This window comes from Schistocerca nitens, chromosome 11, assembly GCF_023898315.1.
Source record: "Schistocerca nitens isolate TAMUIC-IGC-003100 chromosome 11, iqSchNite1.1, whole genome shotgun sequence".
Lineage (NCBI taxonomy): Eukaryota > Metazoa > Arthropoda > Insecta > Orthoptera > Acrididae > Schistocerca > Schistocerca nitens.
The window spans coordinates 212,587,205-212,611,407 of NC_064624.1; the positions used below are offsets into that span (position 1 = coordinate 212,587,205).

At 42.9% G+C, this 24,203-nt stretch overlaps 2 protein-coding genes across 2 annotated transcripts in view; one reads left to right on the forward strand and one right to left on the reverse strand.

Moving 5' to 3' along the window:
- Positions 1–24,203, reverse strand: part of LOC126212798 (oocyte zinc finger protein XlCOF6.1-like) — a 210,809-nt gene that overhangs the window by 83,704 nt on the left and 102,902 nt on the right. The window lies entirely within an intron of this gene.
- The window catches only part of LOC126213283 (proteasome subunit beta type-6), a 35,352-nt gene continuing 34,133 nt past the window's right edge, over positions 22,985–24,203 (forward strand). Inside the window, exon 1 of the mRNA XM_049940945.1 lies at positions 22,985–23,162. Coding sequence (XP_049796902.1) covers positions 23,070–23,162 — 93 coding nt within the window. The 5' untranslated portion in view covers positions 22,985–23,069. The remainder of the gene's footprint in view (positions 23,163–24,203) is intronic.

Below are 24,203 nucleotides of genomic sequence, written 5' to 3' on the forward strand. Positions count from 1 at the left end.
GGAGAGGCGGACACGGGGAGAATTCCGCCGGAATGCGGGCTACTTCCCGAGGCCCTGCGACCGCGACGTGGGGACGACTCGTCACGTCAGACGAAACTAGAGTCAGTCCGGCGCGACCGACGAGGAGGCGACACAGGAGACGGCACTCTTTCTGGGAGGATCGTCGTCCTACTGGTCGTCACTGCCGTTTCCTTCCGTCTCTCTGCTTTGCAGTTGACGGAATACAGTTTCTCCCACTTTGGTAATAAAAAATAGGATATGTGGATGGGCGTCAGTCTCCTCTGTCGACTAGTGTTCTCAATAAATATTGAAAAATCGTAAAAATGGCTGGGAGCTTTATGTGGCCAGCAGTTGAAGTTTTCTTTTTGTTATGGTTTTAGGACGCAAAACTGCTACGGTCATTAGCGCCCGGTCTGTGACTTAGGGAAAGCTAAAAAAAAACGAAACTGGAAACCAGCAGCAATGGGAGCAAAACTCAAAAAAGTGGGGAAACTAAAAACAGAAGGAAAGCTTAAAAAACCACTATAGAGGGGGGGTCGTTTGTCCCCAAAAAGAGCTTCAAATGACTGACGTCATCTCACTGGCACTAATAAACTCGAGAACGCGTGTCATCTGCTAAAATGGAAGATACACTCCTGGAAATTGAAATAAGAACACCGTGAATTCATTGTCCCAGGAAGGGGAAACTTTATTGACACATTCCTGGGGTCAGATACATCACATGATCACACTGACAGAACCACAGGCACATAGACACAGACAACAGAGCATGCACAATGTCGGCACTAGTACAGTGTATATCCACCTTTCGCAGCAATGCAGGCTGCTATTCTCCCATGGAGACGATCGTAGAGATGCCGGATGTAGTCCTGTGGAACGGCTTGCCATGCCATTTCCACCTGGCGCCTCAGTTGGACCAGCGTTCGTGCTGGACGTGCAGACCGCGTGAGACGACGCTTCATCCAGTCCCAAACATGCTCAATGGGGGACAGATCCGGAGATCTTGCTGGCCAGGGTAGTTGACTTACACCTTCTAGAGCACGTTGGGTGGCACGGGATACATGCGGACGTGCATTGTCCTGTTGGAACAGCAAGTTCCCTTGCCGGTCTAGGAATGGTAGAACGATGGGTTCGATGACGGTTTGGATGTACCGTGCACTATTCAGTGTCCCCTCGACGATCACCAGTGGTGTACGGCCAGTGTAGGAGATCGCTCCCCACACCGTGATGCCGGGTGTTGGCCCTGTGTGCCTCGGTCGTATGCAGTCCTGATTGTGGCGCTCACCTGAGCGGCGCCAAACACGCATACGACCATCATTGGCACCGAGGCAGAAGCGACTCTCACCGCTGAAGACGACACGTCTCCATTCGTCCCTCCATTCACGCCTGTCGCGACACCACTGGAGGCGGGCTGCACGATGTTGGGGCGTGAGCGGAAGACGGCCTAACGGTGTGCGGGACCGTAGCCCAGCTTCATGGAGACGGTTGCGAATGGTCCTCGCCGATACCCCAGGAGCAACAGTGTCCCTAATTTGCTGGGAAGTGGCGGTGCGGTCCCCTACGGCACTGCGTAGGATCCTACGGTCTCGGCGTGCATCCGTGCGTCGCTGCGGTCCGGTCCCAGGTCGACGGGCACGTGCACCTTCCGCCGACCACTGGCGACAACATCGATGTACTGTGGAGACCTCACGCCCCACGTGTTGAGCAATTCGGCGGTACGTCCACCCGGCCTCCCGCATGCCCACTATACGCCCTCGCTCAAAGTCCGTCAACTGCACATACGGTTCACGTCCACGCTGTCGCGGCATGCTACCAGTGTTAAAGACTGCGATGGAGCTCCGTATGCCACGGCAAACTGGCTGACACTGACGGCGGCGGTGCACAAATGCTGCGCAGCTAGCGCCATTCGACGGCCAACACCGCGGTTCCTGGTGTGTCCGCTGTGCCGTGCGTGTGATCATTGCTTGTACAGCCCTCTCGCAGTGTCCGGAGCAAGTATGGTGGAGCTGACACACCGGTGTCAATGTGTTCTTTTTTCCATTTCCAGGAGTGTATATCAGGCGACAGCTGTAGACGGGCACGTAACGGAGTAAACTAGGGGCACTCGAGTAAAAGGTGTCTCATCGTCCAGAGACGAGAGCAGTGGGGACAGAGTGGGGGAGGATCGCCGCTTAAAAGATGTCGATGGCTAAAAAGACAGTGCCCTATCCGGAGTCTGGTTAAAATTACCTCCTCCCGAAGAGGTCCGACCACAGGGAAGAGCTTTCACGTCCCGCAATTTATTATTGGGAAGTGTCGACCAATGTGCGTGCCATAAAAGAGCGACACGACGACATAAAACACTCCGTAGACCGGCGAAGGGAATCGTGCGAATAGCTGGCCGAAGAAGAGAGAGACTGCAGCCTCGGCCGCTATATCGGTCGCCTCATTTCCACAGATACCAACGTGTCCTGGGATCCAGAGGAACGACACAGCAGCAGTTGAAGTGTTAACACTTTTTCCCAATGTAATTTTCCTCTTAGTTCTTCATTTCTCTTCCTCTCAGTCCATCCTCAGAAACTGCTCGAGGCCTCACCGGGCCACCACCTCCGGCCTCTCGCCGCGTCCGACGTCTTCCCATTCGTTGTCGAACTGCACGATAAACACTTCGGATAAGGAAACTGACGCTTTCGGAATGAAGCACTACGTAACTGTGTCGAAGACACGCGGTTTATCGTCGTCACGGTCTTCAGTCCTGAGGCTGGTTTGATGCAGCTCTGTATGCTACTCTATCCTGTGCAAGCTTCTTCATCTCCCAGTACCTACTGCAGCCTACATCCTTCTGAATCTGCTTACTGTATTCATCTCTTGGTCTCCCTCTACGATTTTTACCCTCCACGCTGCCCTCCAGTACTAAACTGGTGGTTCCCTCGATGCTCCGAAATGTGTCCTATCGACCGATTTTCTTTTGGTCGTGTTGTGCCACAAATTTCTTTGCTCCCCAATTATATTCAGTACCTCCTCAACAGTTACGCAATCTGCCCATGTGATCTCCAATATTCTTCTGTAGCACCACTTCTCAAAAGCTTGTATTCCCTTCTCATCTAAACTGTTCATTGTCCACGTTTCAGTTCCATACACGGATACACTCCGTGCAAACACTTTCAGAAAAGACTTCCGAACACTCGAATCTATATTCAATGTTAACAAATTTCCCTTCTTCACAAATGCTTTCCTTGCCATTGCCAGTTTACATTTTATATTCTCTCTACTTCGACCATCGTCAGTTATTTTGCTGCCCCAACCGCAAAACTATTCTACTACTTTAAGTGTCTTGTTTCCTAACTTAATTCACTCAACATCACCTGATTTCATTCGACAACATTTCAAGATACTGTCCATTCTGTTGAACCGCTCTTCCAAGTCCTTTCCGACTGTGACAGAATTACAATGTCATTGGCAAACCTCAAGATTTTTTTAGTGTTCTCCTTGGATTTAATTCCTACTCCAAATTTATCTTCGGTTTCCTTTACAGCTTGTTCAATATACAAATTGAATAATATGTCTCTCGCTTCTCAACCAATGCTTCCCTTTCGTGCCCCTCAGTCGTTTTAACTGCTGCCTGGTTTCTGTACAAGTAAATAGCCTTTTGTTACCTGTGTTTTAACCCTGCTATCTTCAGAATTTCAAAGAGTTTCCAGTCAACATTATCAACAGCTTTCTGCAAGTCTACAAATGCTATAAATGTAGGTTTGTCTCTTCTTAACTTGTATTCTAAGAGAATCCGTACAATCAGTTCTGCCTCCCGTGTTCCTACATTTCTCCAGACTCCAAACTGTTCTTTCCCCCGAGGTCACCTACCAGTTTTTCCGTTCTATACAGAATTTGTGTTAGCATTTTACAACTATGATTTATTGAACTGACAGTGTGGTAATATTCACACCTGTCAGTACCTGCTTTCTCTGGAATCAAACAATAACTAACGAAGAGGTACCAGATAAAATCAGGGACAAAACAGTTATGAGGCACAACTCGGCTAAAAGACTGTATCGGCAGAAGGACATGTACCGCGGTATCACAGTATCGTCAATTTGGCAACGGTGTGAGAATTTGTTGTGCGGGGAGGGGTGGGGGTTAAAATTAAGATTGTAGAGGGAAGCCAAGAGATGAGTATAGTGAGAAGGTTCAGGTAGACAAAGAGAGCAAGAGCTCCGACCTGTTCGAGGCTGGGGAAGGAAATTGGCCAGCAGCTCCTCCCAAAGGAACCGTCCAGGCATTTACCAGGCTCAATTTACAAAAGTCACCGAAAACCAAATTCTGGATGGGCTATTCTCCCGAATATGTATCCGGTGTGTCGGAATCTTCACCCCTGCACTAGGTGGCCGGCGACCGTGACGACATCGCAACCCTGTGGAGAACCTGGCCGCTAATTTGGCCCGAGGCAGCTACAGCCACCTACAGGTCGACAATCGTAAAGCCCGTACTGTGCTCTCAGAGACCTCTGACAAATCTTTTATACAGGTACTACCACTTGTAACGAAGAAGGGTTGCCCACTGCTATCCTGTTTTGCTTTACACTCGTTCAGTAACTTAGTTAAGCAATGATTTTTTTTTTTTCCACTTTCACTACTCAGATTCCGACTACAGATTCTGTGGTCTTCAGCCCCATAGTACAGAATTCAGAAATAGTTTAAATAAAAATTCCCCTTGTAAAATCTATTATTTCAGTACATTCTAATGTCCATTCTGCAAGTAATGAGCTAATTAGTTTTGTTGGAAATGCATCATATTAACAGTTATCAACAATGGCATATTGTGCAATAGATATTAAGTAAAATTCAAGTGAGCTAATAGATTGAATTCAGCTATAAGACTGCATCCAAAAGAAAGCCTAAATTTTACTGATTCCAGCAAAGTGTTTAAATTAACTTAAAGTCTATTAGTTGAATAGATATTAAGACTCGAAACCTGTAGCCTGTATGACTTTCAGTGCAAATTGTGACCGAACTGCTGAATAATTCCGACATCTGTTTCGATACTTTTGCTACCTTTATTTTTCTACATAAAATAACTCCAGTCTCAACTTTGTAAGTGCATTAATCAAGAATTAAGTAAATTTGAATATGTAAAAATTATTGTTCAAGAGGGCTGCCGTGGTTATAAGTCGGGAATTCCCACAGCAGATGCATAAGTTACTTCCGTGTATTTAAACTGATACAGCTCACTCGTGTTATTTAAGTAATAAAATCCAATAGTTAACTTCAAAACCAGTTAGAAAGGATCATTTTAACCCTGGGAAATTATAAACTATAATATATTAACAGAAATAGTCAAATATTCAAGCGCTCGTCAATATAAGGTCCGAGCTGCTGCAGTTCTCAAGTTAGTTCTCGGTCAGATTCTCTTGGAGCAAAAGTGCGGCAAGTTGGTTAATTTTTCGGTAATTGTAATTGTGAACACTGTTAAAGACTGGAAGTTTTTGACCCACCTAATGTGACGATTATTAAGTGTAAGAGGCCTGGTCACATGAATATGTGTGTGTGTGTGTGTGTGTGGTGTGTGTGTGTGTGTGTGTGTGTGTGTGTGTGTCATAACAAATAAATCGCACTGTGGTTGACATAAATGTTCAACAATGAATACAATCTTGACTTTTGATTTTGGAAAACTTAACCTAGGACCCTGGCTTCTTAATTTCAGTGCGATTTAGGTGAGACGGACGCAGCTACCGGGAAGACAATATTGAATAAGCAAAGCAAGGTAGGTCGAGAACACTGCACACTATCTACTGGGTGAGGAAATGTTTCAATACATCCGGTTGTGACGTGAACTTTAAGTGGCACTAATACAAGTATTCAGCCCGGCACGTTGCACACTGTGCACTTTTATGAAATGTATCATCAGACTACTCTAGTACACTGAAACCTTAAACAAAGCATATTTATCAAAAGATCTTTCACCAAGTTCTTGTGCAGTGTAGTACAGGCCTAAAGGCTGACACTAACACGGCCACTCTGGGAAAAACCGACCCTTCCTCAGGTACATTAAATATCTGCCGTTATCCGTTGTAGGAATGCCAGTCCTTACACGTGGGGGCAGAAACACTCTAGTACTGCTGATAGACAAAAATAAAAGTACAAAAATCTGTCTCAGCTTTTGGAACTTAGTTCCTTCCTCGGGGATGAAAAGGGGCGCGGGGGTGGGGAGAGAAGGGGCGCGGGGGTGGGGAGAGAAGGGGCGCGGGGGTGGGGAGAGAAGGGGCGCGGGGGTGGGGAGAGAAGGGGCGCGGGGGTGGGGAGAGAAGGGGCGCGGGGGTGGGGAGAGAAGGGGCGCGGGGGTGGGGAGAGAAGGGGCGCGGGGGTGGGGAGAGAAGGGGCGCGGGGGTGGGGAGAGAAGGGGCGCGGGGGTGGGGAGAGAAGGGGCGCGGGGGTGGGGAGAGAAGGGGCGCGGGGGTGGGGAGAGAAGGGGCGCGGGGGTGGGGAGAGAAGGGGCGCGGGGGTGGGGAGAGAAGGGGCGCGGGGGTGGGGAGGGAGCTCGAGATGAGGGTCACCAGTCCACTGAGGGAGACGTCGACAGGTCCAAAAGCCAGCTACAGTTTAGTCTACTCTCAAATGTGGCTGTCCTGTTGACAGTACGTGCAACTTTACAGCCTCATTGTACGAATTTTCCTCCTGGCACAGTTATCTCCTAGGCTAATACAAACGCACTGAAATTTACCAGAGCACAACTAGGCAAATGTCATTAGGATACAGGAGCAAAACGGAACTTTCGATTCGACATTCCGCCGACGTAAGAATTAAATAAGGTAAAATAGGCATTTTCTGCAGCACTCTTTCCGAGGCCTCAAATTTCGTAGATCGTAAGTTTCCACCAGGAAAATCAGCACTCCACATCTTTAAAGGCAATACGCACGCACAGACAGCATTTTATCCGAATGACAGAAAACCTGAAGGTCATATTACTGAATAATATGACAGCAACAAGATGTGGGAGGATCCTTCAATAACAGATGACAAATACAAAGCTGAGGGACCCAACTACATACATACTGTACTAAACACATGCAGGGGAACAATGGGACAGTCATTCAGACGTGACAGTTCAGTCCTCAAACCAACAAAAACTCAAATTCTGCTACTCCAGATGAATCCAGGTCTCATCTGCATCTATACTGTGAAAACCTCTGTGAAGTGCAGAGCAGAGAGCACGTCCCACTGTATCCGTTGTTTGGGCTTTTTTTCTGTTCCATTCGCATACGGAATGCAGAAAGAAGCAGAGACCGACGGGCACGCCGTAGACGCGGCTTCCGAGCATCAGCACGGGTAGTAAACGGACACGTCACCAGCGCGTGGGCGAGTCAGTTCCAGCTGCTTCCCACTCTGAAATCTCTTCCACTGGGTCGATTTGCATATTTTCACTCAGTCCTGTAGTGGACCTTCACGGATCATTTGCACAATATTTCGTAACAATCTGGAACCAGTCTTTTTAAGTTCACATCACAAATCAGTTTCTCAATATACCTACGCGTTGATATTTTATTTTTAATAATGTGAGTTACTAATTATTGAATGAAAACGTCGAAAAATACGTCAACTCAATAATCTCTCCTTCCCTAAAATTTGCAGTGATTCTAAGTGCAAATATGGCTGAACTGTTTCAAGAGTTTCAAACTGTGCCATATCCAGTTTAGATTCTCATCAATATGGACACCCAATACTTTTGAAATTTCCACCCTACTTATCTTCCCCCCATGAACCATGGACCTTGCCGTTGGTGGGGAGGCTTGCGTGCCTCAACGATACAGACAGCCGTACTGTAGGTGCAACCACAACGGAGGGTTATCTGTTGAGAGGCCAGACAAACGTGTGGTTCCTGAAGATGGGCAGCAGCCTTTTCAGTAGTTGCAGGGGCAACAGTCTGGATGGTTGACTGATCTGGACTTGCAACACTAACCAAAACGGCCTTGCTGTGCTGGTACTGCGAACGGTTGAAAGCAAGGGGAAACTACGGCCGTAATTTTTTCCGATGGCATGCAGCTTTGCTGTATAGTTAAATGATGATGGCGTCCTCTTGGGTAAAATATTCCGGAGGTAAAATAGTCCCCCATTCGGATCTCCGGGCGGGGACTACTCAGGACGACGTCATTATCGGGAGAAAGAAAACTGGTGTTCTACGGATCGGAGCGTGGAATGTCAGATCCCTTAATCGGGCAGGTAGGTTAGAAAATTTAAAAAGGAAAATGGATAGGTTAAAGTTGGATATAGTGGGAATTAGTGAAATTCGGTGGCAGGAGGAACAAGACTTTAGGTCAGGTGAATACAGGGTTATAAATACAAAATCAAACGGGGGGAATGCAAGAGTAGGTTTAATAATGAATAAAAAAATAGGAGCGCAAGTGAGCTGCTACAAACAGCATAGTGAACGCATTATTGTGGCCAAGATAGACACGAAGCCCACACCTACTACAGTAGTACAAGTTTATATGCCAACTAGCTCTGCAGATGAAGAAATTGATGAGATGTATGATGAGATAAAAGAAATAATTCAGGTAGTAAAGGGAGATGAAAATTTAATAGTCATGGGTGACTGGAATTTGACAGTAGGAAGAGGAAGATAAGGAAACGTACTAGGTGAATATGGATTGGGGCTAAGAAATGAAAGAGGAAGCCGCCTTGTAGAATTTTCCACAGAGCGTAACTTAATCATAGCTAACACTTGGTTCAAGAATCATAAAAGAAGGTTGTATACATGGAAGAATCCTGGAGATACTAGAAGGTTTCAGATAGATTATATAATGGTAAGACAGAGATTTAGGAACCAGGTTTTAAACTGTAAGACATTTCCAGGGGCAGATGTGGACTCGGACCACAATCTATTGGTTATGAACTGTAGATTAAAACTGACTAAACCAGAGGTTGTACAGAGTTGTACAGAGTTCAGGGAGAGTATAAGGGAACAATTGACAGGAATGGGGGAAAGAAATACAGTAGAAGAAGAATGGGTAGCTCTGAGGAATGAAATAGTGAAGGCAGCAGAGGATTAAGTAGATAAAAAGATGAGGGTAACAGAAGAGGTACTGGATTTAATTGATGAAAGGAGAAAATACAAATATGCAGTAACTGAAGACAAGCAAAAAGGAATACAAACGTCTCAAAAATGAGATCGACAGAAAGTGCAAAATGGCTAAGCAGGGATGGCTAGAGGACAAATGTAATGGTGTAGAGGCTTATCTCACAAGGGGTGCGACAGATACTCCCTACAGGAAAATTAAAGAGACCTTTGGAGAAGAGAGAACCACTTGCATGAATATCAAGGGCTCAGATGGAAACCCAGTTCTAAGCAAAGAAGGGAAAGCAGAAAGGTGGAAGGAGTATATAGAGGGTCTACACAGGGGTTGGTTGGTTGGTTTGGGGAAGGAGACCCGACAGCGTGGTCATCGGTCTCAACGGATTGGGGAAGGATTGGGAAGGATGTCGGCCGTGCCCTTTCAGAGGAACCATCCCGGCATTTGCCTGGAGTGATTTAGGGAAATCAAGGAAAACCTAAATCAGGATGGCCAGACGCGGGATTGAACCGTCGTCCTCCCGAATGCGAGTCCAGTGTGCTAACCACTGCGCCATCCCTCTCGGTGGTCTACACAGGGGCGATGTTCTTGAGGACAATATTATAGAAATGGAAGAGGAGGTAGATGAAGATGAAATGGGAGATACGATACTGCGTGAAGAGTTTGACAGAGCACTGAAAGACCTAAGTTGAAACAAGGACCCAGGAGTAGACATTCCATTAGAACTACTGACAGCCATGGGAGAGCCAGTCTTGACAAAACTCTACTATCTGGTGAGCAAGATGTATGAGACAGGCGAAATACAATCAGACTTCAAGAAGAATATAATAATTCCAATCCCAAAGAAAGCAGGTATTGACAGATGTGAAAATTACCGAACTATCAGTTTAATAAGTCACAGCTGCAAAATACTAATGCGAATTATTTACAGACGAATGGAAAAACTGGTAGAAGCTGACCTCGGGGAAGATCAGTTTGGATTCCGTAGAAACACTGGAACACGTGAGGCAATACTGACCTTACGACTTATCTTAGAAGAAAGATTAAGGAAAGGCAAACCTACGTTTCTAGCATTTGTAGACTTAGAGAAAGCTTTTGACAATGTTGACTGGAATACTCTCTTTCAAATTCTGAGGGCGGTAGGGGTAAAATACAGGGAGCGAAAGGCTATTTACAATTTGTACAAAAATGAGATGGCAGTTGTAAGAGTTGAGGGACATGAAAGGGAAGTACTGGTTGGGAAGGGAGTGAGACAGGGTTGTAGCCTCCCCACAATGCTATTGAATCTGTATATTGAGCAAGCAGTAAAGGAAACAACAGAAAAATTCGGAGTAGGTATTAAAATCCACGGAGAAGAAATAAAAACTTTGAGGTTCGCCGATGACATTGTAATTCTGTCAGAGACAGCAAAAGACTTGGAAGAGCAGTTGAATGGAATGGACAGTGTCTTTAAAGGAGGGTATAAGCTGAACATCAACAAAAGCTAAACGAGGATCATGGAATGTAGTCTAAGTTGGGTGATGCTGAGGGAATTAGATTAGGAAATGAGACACTTAAAGTAGTAATTGAGTTTTGCTATTTGGGGAGCAAAATAACTGATGATGGTCGAAGTAGAGAGGATATCAAATGTAGACTGGCAATGGCAAGGAAAGCGTTTCTGCAGAAGAGAAATGTGTTAACATCGACTATAGATGTGTCAGGAAGTCGTTTCTGAAAGTATTTGTATGGAGTGTAGCCATGTATGGAAGTGAAACATGGGCGATAAATAGTTTAGACAAGAAGAGAATAGAAGCTTTTGAAATGTGGTGCTAGCTTAGATTAGATTAGATTAATACTTGTTCCATAGATCATGAATACAACACTTCGTAATGATGTGGAACACGTCAGGTTAATAAAAGATGTCTGTACAAGATATTACATTACACAAAATATTGCATGTCACTAATGTTTAAGTTTTTTTTTTATTCCTCCCCCCCCCCCCCCTTAATTTATATCTAAAAATTCAGCCAATGAGTAGAAGGAGTTGTCATCTAGAAATTCTTTTAATTTATTTTTAAATGTTAGTTGGCTATCTGTCAGGCTTTTGATGCTGTTTGGTAGGTGACCAAAGACTTTTGTGGCAGCATAATTTACCCCTTTTTGAGCCAAAGTCAGATTTAACCCTGCATAGTGAAGATCATCCTTTCTCCTGGTGTTATAGCTATGCACACTGCTATTACTTTTGAACTGGGCTGGATTATTAACAACAAACTTCATAAGTGAATATATACACTGTGAGGATCCCTAGATCCTTAAATAGATGTCTGCAGGATGACCGTGGGTGGGCTCCAGCAATTATTCTGATCACACATTTTTGAGCAATGAATACTTTTCTACTCAACGATGAATTACCCCGTAATATGATGCCATACGAAAGCAGTGAATGAAAGTAGGCATAGTAAGCTAATTTACTGAGATTCTTATCACCAAAATTTGCAATAACCCTAATAGCATACGTAGCTGAACTCAGACGTTTCAGCAGACCATCAATGTGTTGCTTCCACTTTAACCTCTCATCAATGGACACACCTAAATATTTTGAAAATTCTACCTTAGTTACAGACTTCTGTTCAAAGTCTATATTTATTACTAGAAATGTGCCATTTACTGTACGGAACTGTATATACTGTGTTTTATCAAAATTTAAAGAGAGTCCGTTTGCTGAGAACCAGTTAATAATTTTGTGAAAAACATCATTTACAAATACATCACTTAGTTCTTGGTTTTTCGATGTTATTACTATACTTGAATCATCCGCAAAAATAACTAACTTTGCATATTCATCAATGTGGAATGGTAAGTCATTAATGTATATCAAGAACAGTAAAGGACCTAAGACCGAACCCTGTGGGACCCCGTACTTGACAGCCCCCCAGTTTGAGGAATCAGCTGTTGCTTTAACATTACATGATCCACTTATTTCAACTTTCTGCACTCTTCCAGTTAAGTATGAATTAAACCATTTGTGCAATGCCCCACTCAAACCATAATGATTTAGCTCATCTAAAAGAATTCCATGATTTACACAATCAAAGGCCTTTGAGAGATCACAAAAAATACCAATGGGTGATGTCCGGTTATTCAGAGCATTTAATATTTGATCAGTGAATGCGTATATAGCATTTTCTGTTGAAAAGCCTTTCTGAAAACCAAACCGACATTTTGTTACTACTTTATATTTACAAAAATGGGAGGCTACTCTTGAATACATTACTTTCACAAAAATGTTTGATAGAGCTATCAGAAGAGAGATTGGGCGGTAGTTGTTGACATCCGACGTATCCCCCTTTTTATGCAATGGTTTTACAATGGCATATTTCAGTCTATCGGGGAAAACACCCTGCTCCAAAGAGCTATTACATACGTGGCTGAGAATCCTACTTATCTGTGGGGAACAAGCTTTAAGTACCTTGCCGGAAATGCCATCAATTCCGTAAGGGCTTTTACTTTTCGGTGAGTTTATTATTTTACTGATTTCAGAGGGAGAGGTTGGTGGCATTACAGTTGTTTCAAACTGCACAGGCATGGCCTCTTCTATTAGTAGCCTTGCCTACTCTAGTGTAGATCTAGATCCTATATTCTCCACAACATTTAAAAAATGATTATTGAAAATATTTTCAATTTCTGATTGTTTGTTAGTACACTTGTCATTCAGTTTTATGGCGCTAAAGTCTTCCTGTGCTCTTGGTTGCCCTGTTTCCCTTTCAATAATATTCCAAACTGCTTTAATTTTATTATCAGAGTTACTGATCTCAGACATGATACACATGCTTCTGGACTTTTTAATAACTTTTCTTAGTACCGCACAATAGTTTTTATAATATTGAACAATTTCGGGGTCAGTACTCCCTCTTGCTGTTAGATACAGTTCTCTTTTACAGTTGCAAGCTATTCTTATTCCTTTAGTTAGGCAAGGTTTTTTTATATGTTTTCTTGGAATTATGTTTAACTATTTTCTTGGGAAAACAATTTTCAAATACCCTTAAAAATTTATCGTGAAATAAGTTATGTTTCAAGTTTGCATCGGGTTCCTTATACACTTCATCCCAGTCTAGCTGATGTAGGCTTTCCCTAAAGCCTGATTTCGTATACTGCATGGAGCTATGTCATGTACTGTAACTAGCTGTGCACCATGATCTGAAAGGCCAGTCTCAACAGGATAAGCACTTATGTCCTTAAACTTATCTTGGTCTATAAAACAGTTATCTATCAATGTACTGCTGTTCTTTGTTATCCGAGTAGGAAAGTCAATGACGGAGCTCTAATTGAAAGAACTGAGTAATACTACAAGGTCATTCTTCCTATTACACTTTCAGGGAATCGACATTGAAATCCCCACAAATGATAATTTGCTTCCCCCTGTCTGACAGATAGCACAACAAAGCATCCAAGTTTTCTAGAAATAGCTGGAAATTTCCTGAGGGGGACCTATACACCGTTACAATTATGAAAGTGCCATCATTTAGTTTAAGTTCAGTGGCACATGCTTCCATATGTTGCTCTACACAAAATTTTTTAGTTTCTAAATTTTTTACACTGTGGAAGCTTTTGACATGTATGGCAACTCCTCCTCTCATCATATTATCTCTACTTACATGTGCAACTAATTTGTACCCATTAATGCTAACCTTTTGCATATCAGTGACAATGTGATGCTCAGACATGCACAGTACATCTATTACATTCTCAGTTTCTATATCTTCTAAACAAAGCAGAAACTCATCAATTTTATTCTTCGATCCCCCAATATTTTGATGAAATATACTAACATTATTTTTCACTTTACTTTTGTGAGTATCTTGAACTTTTTTACATCTTTAGTACTTGCCTGGCTGAGTTTCCCACTGGGCACTGATCTTACACTAAAAAAGAGTTTCCACTATGAGATGCAGTTCCTCCCCCCCTTTAAGTTTCCTGCTATCAGCCCAGCCAGTTTACCCTCCCCTTTCTTGTTGAGGTGTAGGCCATGTCTAGTATATTCCCACCTACAGAGTGAATCAACAGGAACCACACCAATGTGTGACCCTGCACCAGATCCAAGTAGCCATTCCAACTCCAAATTAACTCTCCCGACAGAGGAGCTCAAATGAGGTCGGTCGTGGCGCTCCAGAACCGACACAAACCCGACACTGGTATGACTCGATGTTGATGCAATATTTGCAAGGTCACACTCTATGCTGTAGTCCGGATCTCTGTCAATACTGTTGCCCGGCCCACCCACAATAACCACGGTATCTTCCTTAGTAAAGCCTCTACATAGTGAACCTAAATCCTCTGTAACCTGCCCAAGTCCAGCACTAGGTTTGTAAAAACTTGTGACATGGTATTCTGACCCCAATTCATCCTGCAGAAGTTGGCCCACAACCCTAGCATGCGAACTACCTAGCAACAAGACTGTCTTTCTCTTTGCAGACTTCCCTACATTCTTATTCAATTTGCTTCTGAAAGCTTGTTGAGCCCTGTCTACATCTACTTCTGTGAGGGGCTCATCAGTTTCTGACTGAGGCAACAGCTCAAACCTATTTTGTACATTAATAACAAAGCTGTCAGAAGAATTTCTTGGCTTGTTCCTTATGCCTGTTGCCACTTCCCACCCCTGTTTACCCTTCTCCCCCCTTAACCTGCCCAGTTCTCGCCTAGCCTCATCTAACTCAGCCTGAAGGGCAGCAATTTTCCCCTCCTGTTCCGCAATCTTTCTACCTCTACTGCATACTGATTACTAAGTCCCATAGTGCTCAGAGCCATTTGAACCATTTTTTTGCTATTTGGGGAGCAAAATAACTGATGATGGTCGAAGTAGAGAGGATACAAAATGTAGACTGGCAATGGCAAGGAAAGCGTTTCTCAAGAAGTGAAATTTGTTAACATCGAGTATAGATTTAAGTGTCAGGAAGTCGTTTCTGGAAGTATTTGTATGGAGTGTAGCCATGTATGGAAGTGAAACATGGACGATAACTAGCTTGGACAAGAGAATAGAAGCTTTCGAAATGTGGTGCTACAGAAGAATGCTGACGATTAGATGGGTAGATCACGTAACTAATGAGGAGGTATTGAATAGGGTTGGGGAGACGAGGAGTTTGTGGCACAACTTGACGAGAAGAAGGGATCAGTTGGTAGGACATGTTCTGAGACACAGAGGGATCACCAATTTAGTAATGGAGGGCAGCGTGGGGGGGTAAAAATCGTAGAGGGAGACCAAGAGATGAATACACTAAGCAGATTCAGAGGGGTGTAGGTTGCAGTAGGTACTGGGAGATGATGAAGCTTGCACAGGATAGAGCAGCATGGAGAGCTGCATCAAACCAGCCTCTGGACTGAAGACCACAACAACAACAACAACAACAACAACAACAACAACAACAACAACCCTACTTATTATTTTCTCATCATTTGTTACAGTTATCAAGTGGTGTAGTATCCGAGAGGTGCAGAAATGAATATGTCATGTCTTTTTAAAATTGAGGGCGAGACGATTTGCACAAAATGAGTCGATACTTCTGAGAACGTCGTTCACTATTTCTTTTGTCACTGTGTACATGCCCGGACTGAGAAACTCTGGTGCCATCTGCAAAAGGAACTAGTTCTGCTCGTCATATACTAGACAGAAGATCTTTTACATATATGAGAAACAGTTGTGGTCCTAAGATTGAGCTTTGGTGAACACCATAAAAACTATTTATCTAGGAGAATATTGTGTTTCACACTGTCTAATGCCTCGGGTAGGTCACACAAAGTACTGAATGCTCTATTTTGTTATTTTGTACTTTTAGAATTTTGTGACTGCACATGTAAATGGCTTCCGACTGTTCTGAAACCCAAGCTGTGATTTACTGAAGATAATACAGACACTCAGGTGTGATACTATTCTAGAATATATCTGCTCCTCAAGAATTTTAGGAAATGTCAAGCAGTGAAACAGGTCGGTACTCACTGATATCTTTCTTAAAGAGGGGTGTGATGACAGCATATTTCAGTTTCTCTGGAAAACTGCCTAGTTAGTGACGCATTACGTATTTCAGGTACGACAGGGGCAATTATACGGGAACAAATCTTTCGTACTCCATCGGAAACACTGTCAAATCCAGATGGACATTAATTTTTTGGGAGAATATACAATTTTTCTTAAGTTTAGAATGTTCTGGGGCATAGCTGTCAATGTGAAATGAGCATTTATCCTACAGAAATACAGTGTCAGAAAACGGGACTTGTCGCAGGGGCCAAGGGCTTCTCACACACAGATACCAGTAAGAAGCTGAGCCAGTTTGTGGCACACTAGCTCAGCTGCATGTTACCCTTTGTTTTATTTTCAGTACCTCATAATTATTATATGAATTTACAGTTTCAAAATGCTGTCATAACTGACTCATTAAGAGGTGGAAGGTTTAACACAGTGAGGTACATATTACCATTAAACACAGTGGCGCACGTATTACTGTCAGAAACTGTGTTACGCTCTGATGTAGTGGAATTCACAGTGCGCAAATACCCAGCCCAGATTTGTCCGGTACTTGACAGGGACAAACTTTACCCATAATTTCAAATGTTTAAGAAACTTTTTCTTGCCGACATCCGTTTCGGGAAATGATGAAAGAAGAGAAGATTACTGTATTACTTCTTTACTAATAACTTTTTGCAACAAATTTTGCAGAAAGCATCCACAAATACCATACACAATGCCTGCACAACTGTATCACTGTACGACACACAGTTCAAGAGATACGACTCACACATTGGTATTTGTGAAAAAATAGCTTTTGCTCTCGAGAGAGGACAAATTACTCAGACTGTACTCATCCACTGTCTGATATTAAGAGCACTTAGCAACTTCAGACAAAAACTTTTTCTCACTTGCATGTTTAATGTCTACTATAAAATGCATCAACTCTTTTGTAAAGTAATCAGAACTTTGAAGCTGTCTTACACATTCCACTTTGATTCTTTAAGGAATCAGGGGTCTACTGGTAATCCCTAATGCTACTAATTTGTTTTGTAGTTTGCAGTGTGAGTGTGAGTGTGAGTGTGAGTGTGCGCTCGTTGTTACTAAATTTAAGCCCACATTCCACTTGGAAAGCCGTAGCAACGCTCACAAACAAATCTGCACGCAGCATGTAAACTGTTTGTTTTAGTTTAGGGCGCAAAAACAACTAGTGTCATACACGCCTACGTCACAACTGTATAACACAAAGAGAAGAGTTAAAAACAACTACATGTTAACCCCAATCGATGGAAGAGAATAGAGCTAAAAACAGGGACTTGGAGAAAGGCCTATAAAATATGCCATAGAAAAACAGTGGTCATTAACTAAAAATTAAATAGCATTCACCATATTGCTACGACAGATAAAAAGTAAAACGGGGTTGTCAGACAACGTGTCTGTCCGTTAAAATGGCCGATAATCAGACGGCAAACAAATAACTGGTTAAAAAAATGGCATTCCGTCAGGAAATGGCAGACCGTCAAAGGACGAGTGCAATGAGTACAAAGTGGTGGGTGAGGGCAACTTAAGGAATGGCGATGGCTAAAAAGACTTTAGGTGATATACAACCTTGTTAAAACAATCTCCTCACGGCGAGAAGGGTGAAGCTTAGTAACCCAGGGCTTGTTTGCATAAAGGGAGGACCAGTGGTGATACCAAAGTGACAGCACCTGCTGACAGACAGTAACACACAAATCGTCGGAGGGAGTGTGAGAACCAGCAGGCCGAGGTACGAGGACTGCAGCCTCGGCAGCAGTGTCGGCGGCTCGTTCCCTGTCAGACCGACGTAGCCGAGATCCCACAAACACCACTGTGACTATCGAGAGTGAGCGAGTGATAGGTTTCCAGGATCCGTTGCACCGAGTGATCGACAGTGCACGTCACACCGTGGCTTTGAAGGGCGCCGAGAGAGCAAAGCCCGTGTCAAAGGATGTACTCTGTGGCCCGATACAGGGTGAAGAGCTCTGCTGTAAATACTCAACAGTGTTCCGGAAGCGGATACCAAAGAATGTAGCTGCCGAGGACAAAGTCACACCCGACACCATGGTCATTCCGAGAGGCACCAGTTTACACAGAGGCACTATCGTGAAGTTCTGGGAGAAGGTCGTGAAACTGAGGGTGATACAGTACAGTCGGTGCAGTAACCTTAAGAACGGAATGAAGGCCGAGGTGAACACGGGCCACCGCACGAAGCCGAGGTGGTGAAGGGCCCGTACCCACTGAGAAAGTTGCAGGTAGCACCGAGTTAAGCTGCCGGGGCAAGATCCGAAAGTGAACTCCAGGAGGAGTATGCGCCGCATACTGACGACCAAAGTCGTCGAAGGGAAAGGCGCAGGACGGGTGGCCACGCGTGACAGACTGCACGCGTATCTGCCGAGGAGAAAGTCACGGCGGTAGTTCGGCAACTTCTGCATACGGACCCTCCATCGAGCTAGTGTAAGAGGCGCCAGTGGCCGAACGGATGCCACGACAGAGGCTAATATCGAGACGGCGTAAGGAGGACGGACGTGCAGATGCGTAAACGAAACACCCACAGTCTAGTTTCGAACGGACGAGGGAGCGGTACAAACGGAGGAGGGCAGTTTCGTCTGCTCCCCAGGAAGTACCATCGAGGATACGTAGGACGTCAAGGGACCGTGTACAGAGGGCTGCCAGGTAAGAAAAGCGGGAGGACCGAGGAAGTTTCCCATCGAGCACGAGACCCAGGAATTTCGCTGTTTCTACAAACAGAACAGTAACGGGCCCAACATGTAAAGACGGCGGAAGAAACGAATTGTGCCACCAGAAATTCATACAAACAGTTTAGTCAGAAGAAAAACAGAAGCCTTTGTCTATGCTCCACGAGTAAAGACGAGACAGACATCGCTGAAGATGCCACTGAATGAGACAGGTCTGTGGAAACTGCAACAGATGGCAAAATTGTAAAAGAAAAGGGAGCCAGATATGCCCAGTGGAAGACTGGCCATTATAGGATTAACGGCAGTAGCAAAGAGGATGACACTCGAGACAGAACCCTGAGGTACACGGTTTTCTGGTTTAAGGTGTCCGACAAGTACCTCGAAAACTCAGTCTTTCAAACATTCCTAAAGGAAAAGGCACAGGCGGCCACAGAAGCCCCACATTTAGAGTGTACAGAAAATACCAGTCCGCCGGCAGGTCCCGTAGGCTTTCTCTAAATTGAAAAACGTGGCCACAGTCTAGGATTTCCACAGAAAACCATTCGTGACACAAGTGGACAAAGTGACAAGACAGTCAACTGCAGAACAGCACACACTAAATCCCACTGTGCGGTGGAAAGTAAATTGCGTGACTTGAGACACCGTACCAGCCGGGCACGAATCGTATGTTCCATCACCTTGAAAACACAGGTGGTGAGAGAAATGGGGCACTAGCTAGAAGAAAGATGTTTGTGCATACCGGGCTGAGGTATGCGTATGACAGTGGCTTCACGTCAATGTCTGGGAATGTGCCCTCTGCCCAGATGCCGTTATACGTCTGAAGCAGAAAGCGCTTGCCCACAAGAGAAAGGTGCTGCAACATCTGAATGTTAACAATGTCTGGCTCTGGGGTGAAGGATCGGGATGAAGTGAGAGCACGATCTAACATGTACACTGACTCAAACCACATCACTCTGTTGGAAATCTTGAAAATAATATAAGGAACATGTAACTAGTAGTGTACTGCAACAATCACTTCCAACGTCCTTCCAAAAGAGGTAAAACAGCTCATGCCTTCACGAGTGCCACCAGTTCGCTGCATCAGTACACACTCTCCTAAATTGTGCAATTAACTTACGTGTAGGGAACAGTGGACAGTCTTGATTATAGTTGGGTAAGCAAACATAGATGCTGTCAATGTGAATAAGTTCTGAAACTACATACATACTCTGCAAACGGTATGCTACTCCCCACTGTGGCAGATCTTCGGATTCAATAGATTCCCTTTGTGTGTGGTGCACTGCCGAAGTGAGCACTTCAATAGGTCTGGACATGATGTAATTAGTCTCTGTTGTCTTCCCAGTACCTGCAGATGTAATAAATAAGAAGCTGTATTATATTAAAAGATTCCTCATTTAGTACAGTTCTGAGGTTTGTAAGGTTTTTGCACTTGTATCCATTTGTGCTGGCCTTCTCTACATACATTTAGTATGCCCTGTTAGATCTTGTAGGTACAAGTCTCGCCCAGTGTAGCAGTATTCTTGGATAAGTTACAAGTGTTTTGTAAGCAATTTCCTTTGCAGACTAATCGCATTTTCCTAGACCAAAGTGTGCCACTTCCTAGCCCTGAAACTCATCCTGCGTGATCTTTCCACTTCGTGGCCCTACAAACTGTTACGAAAAGGTTTCTGCACAAGTTATCCAATTTCAATTTTGACTTACTGATGGAGTAGTCATGTAATTTTTGAATTTTACCATTTTACAAATCTGAACATTTAAAACAATGTGCCCCAATCTACTCCACTTTCAAATATCACTTGGTAGTGATGTAGACTTTCTAACCTCCATGTTTTATCACTCTGTACAATGTGACATCAAAAATCTGAAGACACCTTTGATCTGTGGTTTTAGTAACGTGAATAACTGTGCATAAATGAGAACATAAAAGCAGCAGATACACAATGACATGGGCTATCATTTAACTTCGCTAACAAAAAGTTTATTGGAAAAGGGGAGTGACTGAAACGTAAATTACTTATTTTGCATATAAACTATGCCAGATGTTTAGGTAATCATTCGCTGTCCCATTTTTGTTGAATCCAGGCCATGTTTCCTTTCTTTTCATTGAAGTCAAATATTCTGACATCTGTAGACATTTATATACGGTATGGTATTTCATGTCCAGTATACAATTACGTTAAATAGTAGAAAGATAACTAAATTAGCGTTCGGGTTGATTCTAGCATTTTACACAATTTGAGAAACACACTACCTTTCTGACACAAAAACTGCAATGTTTACCCGTAATCTGGTCTTCCATACCCTTGCACATACAATAACATATTCACTCAACATATCAACAGAGTTAGATTAGATTACATACAGTTTTCATTCCATAGACTCAAAAAATAGATGATTGTCGTGGGTGTGGAACATGTCAGAAAGTATAGGCTAACATAAAAACAGAAAACATTTGAATATAATATTTACTACCTGATCATTTGTCAGGAGATAGTCAAAATAGGTTAATACAATGCAGTGAACTGGAACAGCTAATATTTACAGAATTAACATGCTGTCAGAATGAAACACTTATGCACTTAATAAATTTATCATACACAAAGTACCTAAGCTTGACTGTTGTGACCAAGTGTTGTCAAAACTGAAATCTAACAGATATTTTTACTTAAGCTGGCTTAACCATTTCTGTTAAGATATTCATCTATGGAGTAGAAGGACTTGCCTATCAAAAAGACTTTCAAACTCTGTTTAAACCATGCTTTACCTGAAACCAAGTTTTTAATGATTGCTGGCAATTTATTGAAAATTTGTGTTCCCAAATAATGGACCCCTTTTTGTACCAAGGAAAGTGATTTTAGGTCTTTATGTAGACTGGTCTTATTCCTAATATTGATACTATGTATTGAGTTGTTGGTTGGAAATAGAGATGTATTACTTGCAACAAATTTCATTAAGGAATAAATATACTGAAAAACAGTGGTTAAAATACAAAGTTCCGTGAACAGGTTTCTACAAGATGTTCTTGAGCTTACACCACAAATGATTCTTATCACACGCTTTTGTACTCTATATACTTTTGCTCGGTTTGACGAGTTGCACCAGAATACGATCCCATATGACATAACAGAATGAAGTAAGCAAAGTAGGCAAGGTTTTTTTTTATATTTATACCTCCCACATATGACAACATTCTCACGGCAAATACAGACATTTAGGCGCTTAAGCAATTTTGTGGTATGCTCTTCCCAACTGAATTTATTATCGAGTTGCAATCCCAGAAATTTAACACTTGGCTCTGAACACTATGGGACTCAACATCTGAGGTCATAAGTTCCCTAGAACTTAGAACTACTTAAACCTAACTAACCTAAAGACATCACACACATCCATGCCCGAGGCAGGATTCGAACCTGCGACCGTAGCAGCAGCGCGGTTCCAGACTGAAGCGCCTAGAACCGCTCGGCCACACTGGCCGGCCAAATTTAACACTGTCAACCTCTTCGATCTGCATGTCTTCATATGTTATGCTGGAAGGAAATTCTTACAGGTTCTGAACTGCATATAGTGCGTCTTCTCAAAGTTTAATGACCTGCATTGTATTTTGTTTACCGGACAATCGATCTACCACTCATGCTTTGCATCTGGACGTATTGCTGTAACAATATTTATTAAGCAGTGTTTCGGGCATTGCTATTGGAATGGTCCTTATGTATTGCCTGGTACTAGAGAAATGATGCAAAGAATCGTCGAAGACGTGTAATTTTTTGCTGAACACCATAAGCCATCAATACAATTTTTCCGGCCAGACCGCTGTCATATAAATGAGTAAGCTATGTGACTACCTTTTGGGAACATTCTTCGGTATGTAGAAAGCTATCTCCTTCTGCTTCACGCATCATAACAAACCACTGGCTACCTTAACCTCACTTGGTATAAAGGTGCATTCCTCCCCATTGATTTGACACACGGTAAGTGCAAAGAGTATACATCGAAACGCCATCGAGGCATCTACAGACATGCGCAACCAAGGAGGTTAAGTTAACTTTCCCTACTAACTTAAGATATCGTATTCGCGAACGCGAAATTATTAAAGGCGTCATAATCAAGATTTGGTTAATAGAGTAGACCACTGAATTACACCCTTCCGATTTTGATCTTATGTATTCCCGTAAGATAAGCTTAGTTTTTTTTTTTTTTTACTGTGCTACACAGGAATATTGTATGTTAATCGTATGGCAAATCTTTGAACAGCGTCCTTTCGGTAGACTGTCTGTTGTCTGAGTGAGTTGAAGAAACGTGAGAGAACTTGAAGTAAGAGCTTTCGTGCTGCAAAATAATGGCATCTGTAGGAACTATGAAATATCCCGTAGAAAGTATTCGTGCAGGTCCAATGGATGAGGACTGGATGAACGCTGAACATATGACAGGAGTAAGTAATAGTTTTCAGAACAAGTACAAATTAAGGAACTCTGAAAGATCGTTTGTATGCTGACTCACTCTCGAAACAACACTGCTTGACTTTTAAATATTATTGATTCAGTGTACCTTTTCAGTATTTTTTTCTTGTCCTTGTATGTAATTACATCGTGTTACTGATGGCTAGAAGGTGAAGAGTAAAAAACAATTGCTGGAGGTGTTGAAACCACGACAGTGTGTGCGACATCTTAAAATACATAATTCTTCTTAGCATTCTGTCATTTGAAATACAAGGCATGCATAGCGCCATGTTATCGATATTAATTTTCCATCCTTTTACCTGAAAGACATATTTTACATGTACCAGTTTATTGTGCTAAGAAGAAAATGATGGATTTCAGTTTCTGATGTGTGAATAATCGTTCTTTTACTGTCTACTGCTTTTTTTGTTTTGAAAAGTTATTAGGTGTAATTGTAAAACTGTAAAAATATACCATTTGGTATGCTGAAACTTGGGAACTACATAACTTAATAAATCCTTTGACTTCATACTGTTAAGTGACATATGCAAATCTTCAGAGCCCTTTCAGTACAGATCATGACCAAACTTGCACAGTAAAGTAAGGGTCCTATTGTAGCCTTTTCAAATGAGGTTTTTGCTGGTAAGAGTGGCTTAGTGCAACTCCCACCTTATCATCCATAATTTCATTGTTCACAATTGAAGATACATGGGCCAGTAATTTTGCCTGTTATGCAGTGCAGCGTTTTATGATTTACTTTGTAGCTTTATTTATACAGACAAACGTGTTAACATGTTTGCTGCAGGCTTAAGCACAAGCAACTATGATATTACCTCTTCTTGATGCTTATAAGCTTCAGCCACAGAGTCATTCCGTGTTAAGTCAACCAATTGTACTACATGATTTGAACCATGAGCTCTCAGATTTGGATGATGATTTTTTTTTTTTTTTTTTTCTCTCTCCAGGTAATGAACCCGCTAACACTAGTTTAAATTTGTAATTTCAAATTTTTCTGATCTTTGGTTTTTGAGTTT